We start from the raw sequence: 14,126 nt of genomic DNA on the forward strand, positions 1-14,126 counted from the left end.
CTGCCTGGACCATTAGGACCTTTGCCAAGAGGCTTCTTTGCCACTGACTCTTCAAATTATGTTTACTGAAAGTCCCTTCCTCTCTCTACCGAAGACAAACTCTTCTGTTTCAATAGAATTCCTATTGTGTTGGGAGAATGCAATGGGGAACACCTTAAAGATGCTTTAGGAATGACCCAGGCTTGTCCTCTGTTCCAGGCCACAATGGATGCTCTGCGACTGGCAAATTCGGCTTTTGCAGTTGACCTGTTCAAAAAACTGTGTGAAGAGGAGCCGGCTGGCAATGTCCTCTTCTCTCCAATCTGTCTCTCCACCTCCCTGTCACTTGCTCAAGTGGGAGCCAAGGGTGACACAGCAAATGAAATTGGACAGGTGAGCCTGGGTTCCACTGTGAGTGGGAATAGAACCGTTAGACAGGTAGGCAGTGCCCACGGAGAAACAGATGGGACTCTGGTCGGACTGGCTCAGGACTGAGAGCTGTGCCATTTCCAGAACACTCTTGAAGCATTTTTTAAATGTTAAAGCTCATGTATCTGTCCTGCAATCTGTATTTTGAATAGGTACCATATTGTCGTGAAGAAACTGGGGATCTGCTAAGTGGTAATCACAAGTGGCCACACACACACACACACACACACACACACACTCACACACACACCCCTACTAATATACACATGCGTGCTGTATGTACGTGTAACTTCATCTTAGTCTGTTCTTCTCAAAAGGGAGCCTCAGGTCCCGGGGTGTATTCTATAACATAAGTAATCACAATTCACATTTATCCCCTAAGAAGTGACCTTCAGTAAGTTGCCTACATCTTTCCACCTGTTAGATTGTGAAGAAATCAAGATGGTGTTTATTAAACGCTCCTCTGTAAGTATCTCTACTAGAAAGACTATACCTTTACACTCTCTGCATGCAGTTTATTTACAGCATCATGCTTTATTCTAAGGTGCAGCTTTAAAGGCATCCAGCCATATAATATATCTGTATTGGTTAGATATAATATATTCACACTTAGTTCATGAAAATAACATTTAAAATTATCTACATTGAAGTAACAAGGATACAGATGGATTGTGCTTGCTTATATTTTAAGAATTTCTCTGGGACTTGAGGATCTCATTAGAAAGAAATGGACTAAGATGGTGTTATGTGTGTGTGTGTATGTGTATATATATGTGTGTGTGTGTTTGTGTGTGTATATGTGTTTTATATATATATATATATATATATATGCATATGTATATTCTGAAGCTAGAGAGTCAACTGTAGCCAAAAAGAAATTCTATATATTTAAGAGTTTCTTTTTGACTGTGGTTGACTCTCTAGCTTTGTAAAGTTTTTAGACTTTCAAATGAGATAACTTTCCAGATGATTACATTGTAAGTCCCTCTTTACAACTGGTTAGCAGGTGAATGCCTTTCCATTATTATTCTTATGCTGATCATTATAGATTCAGAGAATCTTTCTCATAGCATTTTAAAAGGGAACATCTTCACATCCATAAATTGCCCGATATATGACCCACGAAATGTTATGTGAGTCAGCATGAACAATTTACACATGAAATAGACTTAGACTTGAAAAGGAAACTTCGGTTGTGGGAAGAGTTGCTGTGTTTTCTCCTTTATCTTCCTCTCTCAACTCCCCACTTCATCTCTCATTTTTCATCTCCCAGTAGAGAAGGGACAGAAAAGAACTTTCTGGCCGATTTAAAAGGTCTTCTGAATGCATGACAATTGGTTCCCTCTGCAGTAGTTACCCGGGTGCTGTAATTTTCTGTCTTGTTACCTGTCATTAGACATGAGAGTTATGCACCCCTTTGGACCAGTCACTTTGACCTTGCAGTGCTTGGGCTGTGACTTATTGGTGCAACTGTCCATTTAGTGATGTGACTCTGGGCAGCACCAGGTTATTATGAGTGAGAAGTGAGGAGAGAATCACCTCATGCTGACATCGTGTTTTGCGGCAGCATGAAGAAAAGTCGATGGTGGGCTATTGGTTGGAACAAAAGAAAAGTTAGGAACAAAAGGATTTAAGTCCTCCAGAAGATAGCCCCTTAGGTGGTGGAGTCTGTTACAAAAGAATAAATATTAATTTGAACCCATATGATATTTTCTGTGTAATATCTGTAATTCTCCTGACAACTCTGGAAAGTTGGCATCCTTGGTCCATTTCCGGGGGGAAAACAAGACATGAAGAACAACCAGGATTGTTACATTTCCAGCAGGCCAGCCGAACATTTGCGTAGCTGCCTGATTTAGTGATGCATCTGTTCTATTGGCATTTGCTCAGCTACTAAACAGACCAGTTAGACCCTGTCTATTCTGGAATTAGCTACCTGCCAAATGATGGACTCTTTTGGTATTTGTCTCTCTCTTCTTGTCTCTAAGTTGGGCAGAAATTCTCATGCAGCTGCGTGCTCTTCCAAGTTTGGAAAATCTTCCAGATGAGCATCTAAATCAGGAGGAGAGTATCTTTGTGGCACTGCTTCTCAACTGGGGGTCCATTTGCCCTCCTTGCTCCCCTAACTTGGGACCTGTGGCAATGACTGGAGACGTTTTTGGTTGTCATGAATAGAGGAAGGAGTGTTACTAGGACCCAGTAGGTCAGGGATGCTGCTATGCATCCTGCTGTAGCCAGGACAGTCCCCAGCCCTCCAGTAAAGAATTACCTGGCCCAACATCAATAGGGCAGAGCTTGAGAAGCTTTGTTGTATGGGAACAATTCATCAGGGAAACACTGGATCCCCTGAAGAGGTTGACTGTTTTTGTGTATTTACCCCAGGGGCAATGCATCATGGGTAACAGATCTTTTCTCTTCACAGGTCTTTCATTTTGAAAATGTCAAAGATGTGCCCTTTGGGTTTCAAACAGTAACATCCGATGTAAACAAACTTAGCTCCTTCTACTCACTGAAGCTAATCAAGCGGCTCTATGTAGACAAATCCTTGAATCCTTCTACAGTAAGTGGTTCACAGCAATTAGCAAGCTTTAGCTCCTTACAAGTGGTGATGTTTTCACCTAGTAAAGCCACAATTTTTTGTCCCAGTGAAATTCACTTTTCATATGCTCATTTGTGAGTTGAGGCTTATTAAAATAAAGCAGTTCTATTTTGAATGCTGAGTAATATTCCATGGTGTATATGTACCACATCTTCTTGATCCAGTCATCTATTTTTGGGCATTTGGGTTGTTTCCAAATCTTAGCTATTGTAAATAGTGCTGCTATAAACATAGGGGTGCAGGTGCTCTTTGGAGTTGATGTTTCTGTGTCCTTTGGGTAAATACCTAGGAGTGGAATTGCTGGATCATATGATTACTCAGCATTCAAAAAAGATAAACACATGCAATTTGCAGCAACATGGATGGAGCTGGAAGGGATCATGCTCAGCGAAATAAGCCAGAAAGAAAAAGAAAAATACCAGATGGCCTCACTCATAGCAGGAATCTAGAAAACCTAAATAAGGGACCAGGAAAAGAATAACTATAAGAAAGAAAATATCAAAATCGACAAACAACTGTGAACCAGAGACACTCTATGGGGGGTGGGGGGTGGGGAAAGGAGGGCTTGGAGTCAAAATAAGGGGGTTATAATTGTATGGGGAATATAAAAATAAAATTTAAATAAAAAAACCATTAAATAAAAAATAAAGCAGTTCTAGCGGAAAAAAGTTCTATTGTTTAGCTCAAAATATAGAGAAACTTGTGGGATTTCCCTTTTCCTCTCAAATTACTCATAAATCCTACCCTTGAAACTTCCTCCCTTGGAGAAATGGAGTATGGGCTTGTAAACTTTGATGCAAGACAGTTTATGATTTAGATCTGTTTCTCCTTAAACAACAGGGCATATGTGGCCTGGGACAACATCTTAATTCTCCACTTTGTTTATCTGTCTATGCACATAATGTTCTCCTGATGCACAAGAAAAATAATAACTATATGAATTGTTGGTTTTCATCAGTCACGAATTGGTTTTGTTCATTTTACTAGCTCGGGTATGTGAGTAACTATACAAGGTAGCTCTGGGTGTTTAATTTAAGCCACTTCTTAAAGGAATCATATAAATAATACATGGCATCCTTAAATTTTACCCTAGCGTATATAATAACATTTTATAAATCATAGTTGAAACACATAGCCAGCACCCTAGATTTCCTGAAGTTTCCCTCCCTGTAACATGGAGTTGAATTAATTTGCTTTGATACTCATAATTCTATGCCTTCTTATCTAAAAAGCCAACCACATGTTAAATATTTTGTTAAAGTTTAACTGCTTTTGGCAGCAGGTATTGTTTTTCCTGAGAGTATTTGGCATTTTTTGATGGCATGGGTGACTAGATATTTTTACAGGATTATTCTTATTGCTTGAAGACACATATGCATGGCCATACCCTCACCTCCAACCCCCCACAATCACTTGGAGTGGCAATTTGTAGAATATTTATTTATTTCAGTGAGGATAAGCCTTCTGCTCATAAAGCTCTCTTTTCAGTATATTTCATCTATTTTAAGATGTATATATATTTACATTTTAATGTTTCTGCAATATTATAATTAATGTTTCTGCAATATTATAATTGTTGTGTCCATTTAGTATAGTCTTTTTTTCCACTGAAGCTGCTACTAAAATCATGGATGAATTTAATAATATTGTCTCCAAATGAAATAAATTTAACATAAAAAATTAATAAACTTCTACATGAGATTTCAGTTTATATAGTGTTACAGATTTTGAAAGTGTATTCATGGTAACAGAGATTCAAAATCTTTTTTGGGAACCTTGTAACAATACAATGGTTTAACTGCAGATTTTAAGTACTTTGTGATTTTATGAACTGGATGTTTTCCAGGAGTTCATCAGCTCTACAAAGAGACCTTATGCAAAAGAGCTGGAAACTGTTGACTTCAAAGATAAACTGGAAGAAACGAAAGGTCAGATTAACAACTCCATCAAGGATCTTACAGATGGCAAGTATTCTTTACTTTTTTTTTTTTTTTGTGCTATAAGTTGTTAGGTATACGGACCCTACCTTCTCACAGATCTTTCTGCTAAGCATAAAATTGAACATCTGGAACATTCCTTGGATGCTCTGGTCCATCACCCAAATTCTTGCCCATCGAAACTTTTCAACAACTTGCATTTCTAGCTGATGAAATGCATTTGAAATGGCAGCAGTTCCTGGTACTTTGGCTTTGGTCCACCTTGCCTTGCTCTCCAAGGAGCTGTCACCTGCCTTGCTGAAGCCCCAGTTGTGTCTCTAACAAAGAGTGACTCTGGGCAAGTCACGAGGCCAGTGTTTCAGTCTGGAGATGAAGGACTTGGATGACTTGATGATCCCTTAGGCCACTTTCAGCTCAACCATCTACTGATTTATTAAGGAACAAAAGGCCAAAGTCTTAAGTAATCAAAAACACGTACAGGAAACAAAACAATTTGGCATCGAAACCAAAACGCCCTGTCCCGGTTTGTTCTCAGACAGATGCCGGGTCTCTTCCTTAGCCCCTACATGGTCTTACTGCTTCCCACCACTTCCCTCTCGTCTCTCCTTTCCCTGACTTCTCCTTTCATTAGAATCATCTGAGTCCTCCTCACTAGAAAGGAACTGGAGCTAAGCTGTTTTGAAGTACAAATCAGTGTCATTGTCCCTGTTCCCAGAAGATGCCTTTATATTTATATAGGAAGGCACCAGTTGGGACACAGCATCTCCTTGTGAAGGACAGAGCGGTATGGAAGGAGTTTTTTGGTGCCATTATGGTTGCTGAAGTCCAGGGAGAGATCTGGGGATGATACACATCTGGGGCCAGCGGGATGTACTGCCTGCGAGAAAGGCCAGAGAGCCTTCCTGCTGTTCCACTCAGGAATAGTAACATCTGTGCTACAACAGTGGAGGGAGGACCTGAAGAATGAAGTCTCGAAGTGATTCGAGACCTAGATTCAAATCCAGTCACTGCCACTTATTAACAGATATTCGGACATGGAGCCTCAGTTTACTGAACTGTTAGCTAATTTTTACATGGTTGTTGTTAGGATCAAATTAGATAACATTACTAACAAATTGTACTGCTAGCCAAGATGATATATAATGCCCAGTGGGTGTGAATGCACACATAGATGTACATGTCTATGCATATTTGTTATTAAAATAAGGTTCTTTGCTTTTACATGTAGAGAAAAAACCTGATGGAACAGCAGGTTAAGCATTACTTAAAAATTATGAGCAAAAAGCAGCTGTTATTTAAATTGCCATATAACAATTCAGCTTGAATTGCTAAATAATTGTATTTTCTCCCAAAAGGTCTGTTGTTTTAAAATTTTTGTAAGTTCAAGGTTCTGGGGTAGGTTAGTGAAAACACCTCTGAATTTGGAGTCAGAAGCTCTAGACTGCAGTTGAAGCGCTGCTCCCCGCTAGCTCCCCAATTCTGTTGTCTTCAAGTTTCTTCAATAACATTATTGTGGGTACAATGTGTCACGCAGGATTGGCAGGGCGAGGGTCATAATTTGCAGGCCCCAGTGCAAACAATGAAAAGGCAGGACCCTTTTTGAAAAAATTTGTGAAGAACTTTAAGATGGTGTCCACAGAGGGTTAGCTGTGAGAGGCCTTTGTAGGCTGGTGGGGCAGTGGGCGCAGCCAGTGGTAGCGAGGTCCTGGCTATCAGGGAGAGTCCTTTGTAAACAACGGCAAGTGCTCGTCAAACGTGAGCACCTCATTTTAAAAATGTGATCACTGTTGCTGTTTGTGCTGTGGGGATTTGGCTCTGTGGCAGTCATGGCCACCACGGAGCCCCTGGTGGTGATGGAGCTGCCCTCGATGCAAACAGCTGCCTGCAACCGTGCATTTTGGGGAGAGGGAAGACAGCATGGGGTGCAGAGCACAGGGTGGTCCTCATGACAAACATGTTCCAGTCGAGTGAACTAGGAGGACACTTGGCCTCTCTGTGCCTCAGTTTCCTCAACTACGAAATAGTCCTAGTATCTTTGCCTTGCAGGACCGCCTTGGAAAGGAAGTAAGATAATGTACAGGAAAATACTGAGTGTAGGGCCAGGAGCAAGCAAGAGTTCATGCATTTTCATTCTGGAGCACGGGCTTGAGTCCTTGCTGCGTGTTGTCTTGGGCAAGAGACAGCCCCTAGCGCAGCTCCCCCTCTGGGAAAGGGTGGTGAGCTTGGGACAACTAGTACACCGCCAGGGCATCCAGAATGGTAGCTTTTCTCCCTCCTCTCTTCTCCCCCTGCAGCTTCCTCCTTGTGTCTTTGGCCAGTCTGGCTGCGCAGGGTGGGGGAGGAAGGGTCCTCTGACGGAGATGGTCTGAGCTGCCGGGCCTGCCTCGGTGTGGTTCCAGCAAGTGTTAAATGCCCAGGGAGTGGACATGCATGCGAATGTCAGATGTGGTTTGGAAGAATAACGCTGTGCAATTTGTGGTTTCCTAAAATTGTTTGCAGGCCACTTTGAGAACATTTTAGCTGACAACAGTGTAAACGACCAGACCAAAATCCTTGTGGTTAATGCTGCCTACTTTGTTGGAAAGTGGATGAAGAAATTTCCTGAAGCAGAAACCAAAGAATGCCCTTTCAGAGTCAATAAGGTATGTGGGGTGGCCTGCAGTTGCCAGCTAGAGATCTGAAAAATTACAGCCACAGAAGGGGCCCTGGAACTCACTCCAATGAAGAAAAGGAGTGCCCTGGGGGTTGCTGCCTTTGCTGCCAGAAACCTAATCCAGAGACTCAGACACTGGACGTAAAGCATTAGTTTTAGAAGCTGTGTTTTCCACACGGAGGTCCCAGAGTAGGAAACGTGGCTTTTGGACTTTCTTAGTGTGGCCTTTTATTTGGACCTCAATGGAGCGTGACCTTGCATGGCCTCCCCTGTGAGTGGGAGGATGTTGGCCCCAGCGTCCTGACAGCGCCCACACAGCCTTTCTTGCCACAGGGATCCCCTCTCCAGTGCTTGGCTGTGTTTGCTCCGCGGGCTGGGGAGGACAGGCAAAGAGGCCCCAACGATGTCTAAGTGAAACCTGAAGTGTGTTCCCAGCGGTGCCGTCACGCTGGGGCCAGCCCAGAACAACAGGGCGATGTCGCTGTGCAGATACGCTGGGCTTTTGGGCTGACCGCATTCAGCCCGTGGTTTGTGTTTTTAACATGGAAGGCAGCGTTAGTGGTGCCTTTGGAGGTGTTTGGAAGAACCCACGCTGTTCTTTAGTTCTTCTTATGAAATAATGAGGTTTAGGTCCTGTGAGAACCTGGAGTTGCGGACTGAGGGACAGACTCTGACCTCCCAGTGTCTCACCCAACAAGGTCATAAAACACCATTCCACGCTGTGTGGGGAACACCCTGCCTTTGAATGCAGAGGCTCTTCTCCCTTGAATTGCTTTTGTCAGCCCCTGAACTTTTGAGTGTCCTTACTAATTTGTTTCTCAGGCGCTTCTTGAACCAGACTAAATGGGTGAAGCTGTGCTATTAGAAGGTCAGCATAGTGCCTTTCTCCTACGATTGAAAGTCTCCTTCAAAGCCTATTCGGATAGCTGGACAAACTCACACTTTGTGTACATATTTATTACATTTCCCGCAATAGTTTTTATTTAGTTCTATTTTCAGGCGCTATGTCTCATTTTATGCTAAAGAAAATGCGATAATTGTGTCCATCTTCAGTGCTGATAGATGAAATTGATGACTTTTTTTTGGAGACCAAAACCACCTGCGATTTCAGGAACTGGTGTTAGTCTAATCTCATGGAGGTTTTTAGACAAATCTTTATCTTCTTTCAGAGACATGAATAGAAAATTAGCAGTTAGTTTCAATAGTAGTAGATTTCTCTATTTTAATTTTGTTTCTGGGTATACCTATAGTTGAATTCTTTTTTATCAGCTAATATTTCGTGAGCAATTAATATAGGTTGTGATAGACCAAGATAATAAGACATGGCTTCTGCTTTGTCTAGTTGAGGCGGTGGTGGGGGTGGAAAGACCGTCACACAAATATTTCTAACATTGTGGCAAGTGCCAAAATAGAGGTACGTAGAAACGCAAACTAACTCTGCTACAGAGAGGTGGTGTTGCTGTTTGCTGTTTAAAGATCTCAGATAAAAGGTTTACTGTAGGTTTATCCTTGCAATTCTGATGTGAAGTTTGAAATCCCTTCCTCTTCCCAAAAAGAAATTCAGTTAAGGGCCTCCCTGGTGGCGCAGCGGTTGAGCGTTGGGTTGCGAAGCCGAAGCCTCTGCAGCGCCGGTTCGATCCCTGGCTGCTCCCTGGCCACCGGAGGAGGGTCCCACATGGTGCACAGACCTCTCCTGCCGCCCGCTGCTCCCCTCAGCAGTGTACTTCGGTCCTTCTCCCTGCTCTGCTCCCCGCTCTGACTCTGGTGAATTCTCTCACCCTCCCACGCTTCTGACTATATCCAGTGCTTGTATAAATAAATAAATAAATCTTTAAAAAAAAAAAGAAAGAAATTCAGTTAACAGGCAGGTGTTCCATGAAAGGCATCGATCAAGGTAGCAAGAGATACTAAATTACTATCAGTCTTTTACTCCTTAGTATGAATTAATTTTCCTTCAGAAAATCAGTCAGCCTCTGCAGCAGAAACACTTGTTGGATATTACTGGGGACAGAGAAGAAAGTCAGGTATACTGTCTTAGGGAGACACTCTTTTGTGGACCCTGTACTAGAAGGAACTTGGGGATCATTTTTTTTTTTTAAAACATTCTCATTTTTCAAAATCCTGAGTTATTTCAATCATACAGGAAATTAGAGAAACAAATGCCCATGTTTCCAACAACCAACTTCTTAATTCCCTTACATCTTTCCTTATTTCTCTCAGATATTTTAGAGAAAAGCATATAGCAACAGTCATGCAACAAGTTCTTAAATAATGTCATATCCTTCAGTGCTCTTTTGTTACAATTTGGTGGGAAAACCATCCCTACGCACATTGAACAAGTGATGTTCCGGGTCCTACTTTTGTAATCCAGCATTTCATGTAAAGTCACAGTTTCTGAAAACCTAGAGCCAGTTAGGTGGGGACTGGCTTCCCTGCTCTGTGTGTCCCTCCATCTTCTTCTTCATCCTCAGGCAATGATTATTCTAAATTTTCTGATTCCCTCATTCCACTGACAAGGAAGCCCAGGGAGGTGAAGCGAGTTATTCAAGGGCTTAGTCCATGGTTGTGACATTTGGGACAAAACCAAGGTTGGTCTCCTATCCAGACTGTCTTCATGGACTCAGCTCAGAGCAGGTGTCACACAAGGACACCCACGTGCAGGTGGCCGAGTGAGCAGAGGCCAGCAGGAGACAAGACAGACGTGATGGTGTCCTGAGCTGTGAATCAGTTTTCTGGGTTGGGTACTTTATTAGGAAAAGCTGCATTAATGGACATGTGGGTTTGCACTAGAATTTACTTTGAAGTCAGCTCCACCAGGAATGGTTTAAAGCTCTTATAGCGATGGGCCTCTCCATGAAGATGAAGTTTATGTTTGCCTATATTTTTAGTTATACTGTTTTTTTTATAAGCAAATGTAATATTATATTATGTCGAGTTCCTGTAATGTATAATATGTGAGAGTACAAAGCACACGAATGACTTTTCAAAGGCAGGCATGAACGCTTCCCAGGACACTCCCTGATGGTTTGGGTCTAGGACAGTTTGGATCCCGGTGCTGGATCATGGAGCCCTAATAGTCTGAAAGCATGACAAGAGCAGAGTGATGTCCATGCGTAGTGGGCACACACAAGCACATGTGTATACGTGCCCACAAACATATGCGTGCATGGATGTGCTGCACACATGCACATTTGCACACACATGCACACCTGCACATGTACACTTTGCATGTGTATACATGCATAGACACACACACATATATGTATGCGTGCACACATACATGTGCATATGTGTGTGTGCACGTATTTTTGTTTGTGTGAGTTAAAAAGCAAGTGAGCCATGATTCTCCATTCACAGACAGACACCAAACCAGTGCAAATGATGAATCTGGAGGCTACGTTCTGTATGGGCCACATCGACGGGATCAACTGCAAGATCATAGAGCTTCCCTTTCAGAATAAACACCTCAGCATGCTCATCCTGCTCCCCAAGGACGTGGAGGATGAGTCCACCGGCTTGGAGCAGGTAAGAGCGCAGGTGGGCGTTGGGGAGGAAGGTGCCACCTGCCACGGCCCTCTGGCCACGGCATCTCCCCAGCGGTCTCCCGGGACCTAGACATCCTTTCTGGGCCTCCCTCCCAATGCTAAGGTGGTGCTCACCACAGGCCAGGAGCTGTGCTGTCCCCGTGCTCCATCTTACTTGCTCCTCACAACCGTCTGTGAGTCAGAAACCTTTCCACACTCTCATTTACCAGCGAGGGCACGAGGCCCGGGAGTAGGTCTCTGCTGCAGGCCCGCCCTTGCTCCCGCCTCCTCCACTGCACCAGGTCAAGGAGACGGGGCCCAGCCACCCCTCCTCCCTCCCCGACCTTCCAGAGGCAGCCTACCCCAGGCTCCATCTTCCCTGTCCACTTAGCAAGCATGCTGCTCTGCCCGCCGCTCCATTAACTGGCCTGCAGCCCTGTCTTCTTTTCTCCACTCTTCTCCCTCTCTGACTCCATGTCTTGCTCTCATTTTCTTTCCGGTCGTTATTCATCTGTTTGCACTTTACTTACTTAAAGTACCCGCCCACCAATTTTTTCTTATTAAATTGTAGAATGAAAAAGAAATGGTCTTTTGGGTCTCAGAAAGAAATATTTACAAATGCACATGGCGTTCGCCTGCTGAGATGGCTGTGTCCAAACGCCACACGCTGGTGGCTTCGACAGCAGAAATGGGGTGACTCAGAGCTCTGGGGGCTGGAAGTCCGAGATCAAGATAACTGCCTGCTTGGTCCTTCAGGGGCCTGAGGGGGAATGTGGTCGGTGCTTCTCTCTTACCTTGTGGTGATTTGTTGGCCTCTCGTAGACACAGCACTTTAATCTCTGCCTCCTTCTTCTCCCTGGGTGCGTATCTGCATCTGTGCTCAAATTTTCCTGGTCATAAGAACACAGGGCGAGGGCTCACTCTATGACCGCATCTAAATTAGTTATATCTACCAGGATCGAATTTCCAAATAACTTCACATTCTAAGGTACCGTGGGTTAGGATTTCAACGTATGAATTTTGGGGTGGCGGGACATTTTGATCCACAATGCATGTGCAATGGAGGAAAAACCTTTTATCTTTCTATATGGTCTTTTCAAGTTATAGATGAATTTTCTACTCTCTCCTCAAGCCCATATACAAAATGGGGAAGATAATATACCTTTTGGTTTAAAAATTCTAGTTATTTTAAAAAAAAAATTATTTTTTTAATTTATGCATACAAGAGCTGGGCTGTAGGTCAGAGGTGGGGGGGAGGTGTGTGTGTGTGTGTGTGTGAGAGGATTCACCAGAGACAGAGTGGGGAGCAGAACAGGCAGATGGACTGAAATACACCGCTGAGGGGAGCAGCGGGTGAGACAGGAGAGGTCTGCTGTGCCATGTGGGTCAGCTCCTGGGCCTGGGATTTAACTCATACTGCAGTGGCTGCGAATAGCTTCATAGTACTGAGACTTAACCCCTTGTGCCACCAGGGAGGCCCCAAATTCTAGTTACTGATAACTATCTTCTGGTCCTAATAATTTGCCCTAATTGAAGCAGCGTCCATTAGCAATAATTGTCATAGATTAACAAGAGTCCAATGGTTCTGTTCCTCATTTAAAGAAAACCTTGTGACCAGCTTGAGACCTTGTCATCTCCCTGCCTTCCCTGTGCCACTCACAAGGGCAACTTCGGGGCAGGGCTGGACCAAGACACAGCAGTCCAGGTACTCCTGGTCTTGCTCTACAAGTCTTTCTCCTCTAGCTCATGGGGGGACTGGAAGGGCAAGGAACATTTTAAGACTTGCTTAAGGAAGAATTATATGACTAAACCATTTAACTTTATTTTGTCACATTTCTTTTAAAAATATCCAACAGAAAGGGATGCATTTATCACCCATAATCTTAATGAATGATCACAGACAGTTCAAATCCTCATGTTTAAAAGAGTAACTTTAGCTACCAAATCTGATGCCATGTGACGATTTTGGATTTTTTAGTAGAGAAATGAAAAAGAAGTATCCAAAAAATATTATATATAAAAATCTAGCTTTATATTTATTTCACTATTAATGCCACATCATAATCCATTCATTTGTTTTTATAGAGCTACTCTATAGCTTAAAAGAAATGTCCTCATAAATTTTAGGGCAAGGGGTCCATTGTGTAGGTGGGGCGGGGTTGGAGGATGCTGGGTGGTTGGGATCTTTTACAAGAGAAACTAGTCACACCCCCGAACCACAGGGCTGATTCCATCTTTGATGGTCCATCTGGATGGCTTTGAAACTGGGCTCACGATGACACCATATGGTTTTAATCAAGCAGGATCTTTTACCACTGAGAATTAAAAAAATACTTCTCTTTCTTTCTTGTCCTTCAGGTTGAAAAACAACTCAACTCAGAGACACTGTCGCAGTGGACCAACCCCAGCACCATGGCCAATGCCAAAGTCAAACTCTCCATTCCCAAATTTAAGGTGGAAAAGGCTGTTGACCCCAAAGCTAGTCTGGAAAACCTAGGGCTGAAAACTATCTTTAATGAGAATACATCTGATTTCTCTGGAATGTCAGAGACTAAGGGAGTGGCCCTCTCAAATGTCATCCACAAAGTGTGCTTAGAAATAACTGAAGATGGTGGGGAGTCCATAGAGGTGCCAGGATCACGGATCCTGCAACACAAGGATGAGTTCAATGCCGACCACCCATTCATTTACATCATCAGGCACAACAAAACTCGAAACATCATTTTCCTTGGCAAGTTCTGTTCTCCTTAAGTGGCAGAGCCCAGGTTAAGTCCCACCTGACTTTTCTGGCAACTGCATCTAGAAAATCACTTTCTAATATTGTTAATATTGGTAGGTCATTTGTCTTTATATGAGGCCCTCACACTAATAGGCCCTTCTTTTCCAATCCTTTCTTTAGTTTCCCTACTCCCCTGCCCATAAAAGCAGTGGTGTATGCTTTTAATGAAAAGAAATCACCTTCAAGGAGAAGTGTATGTTCATTATTTGTCAAATAATCTAGGATT

The 14,126-nt window shown here is 43.1% G+C and overlaps 1 protein-coding gene across 1 annotated transcript; it reads left to right on the forward strand.

Annotated features, from left to right (window-relative positions):
• Positions 1–204: 204 nt before the first annotated feature.
• On the forward strand, positions 205–13,872 carry SERPINB5 (serpin family B member 5; the record flags this gene model as incomplete). The annotated part of the gene is made up of 6 exons (XM_084252024.1): positions 205–372; positions 2,831–2,968; positions 4,854–4,971; positions 7,444–7,586; positions 10,955–11,122; positions 13,480–13,872. The coding sequence occupies 6 exons, from the start codon at positions 205–207 to the stop codon at positions 13,870–13,872; spliced, it is 1,128 nt and encodes a 375-aa protein (XP_084108150.1).
• Positions 13,873–14,126: the final 254 nt, after the last annotated feature.

The sequence above is a fragment of the Talpa europaea genome (genome assembly GCF_964194135.1).
Source record: "Talpa europaea genome assembly, chromosome: 13".
NCBI classification, from domain to species: domain Eukaryota; kingdom Metazoa; phylum Chordata; class Mammalia; order Eulipotyphla; family Talpidae; genus Talpa; species Talpa europaea.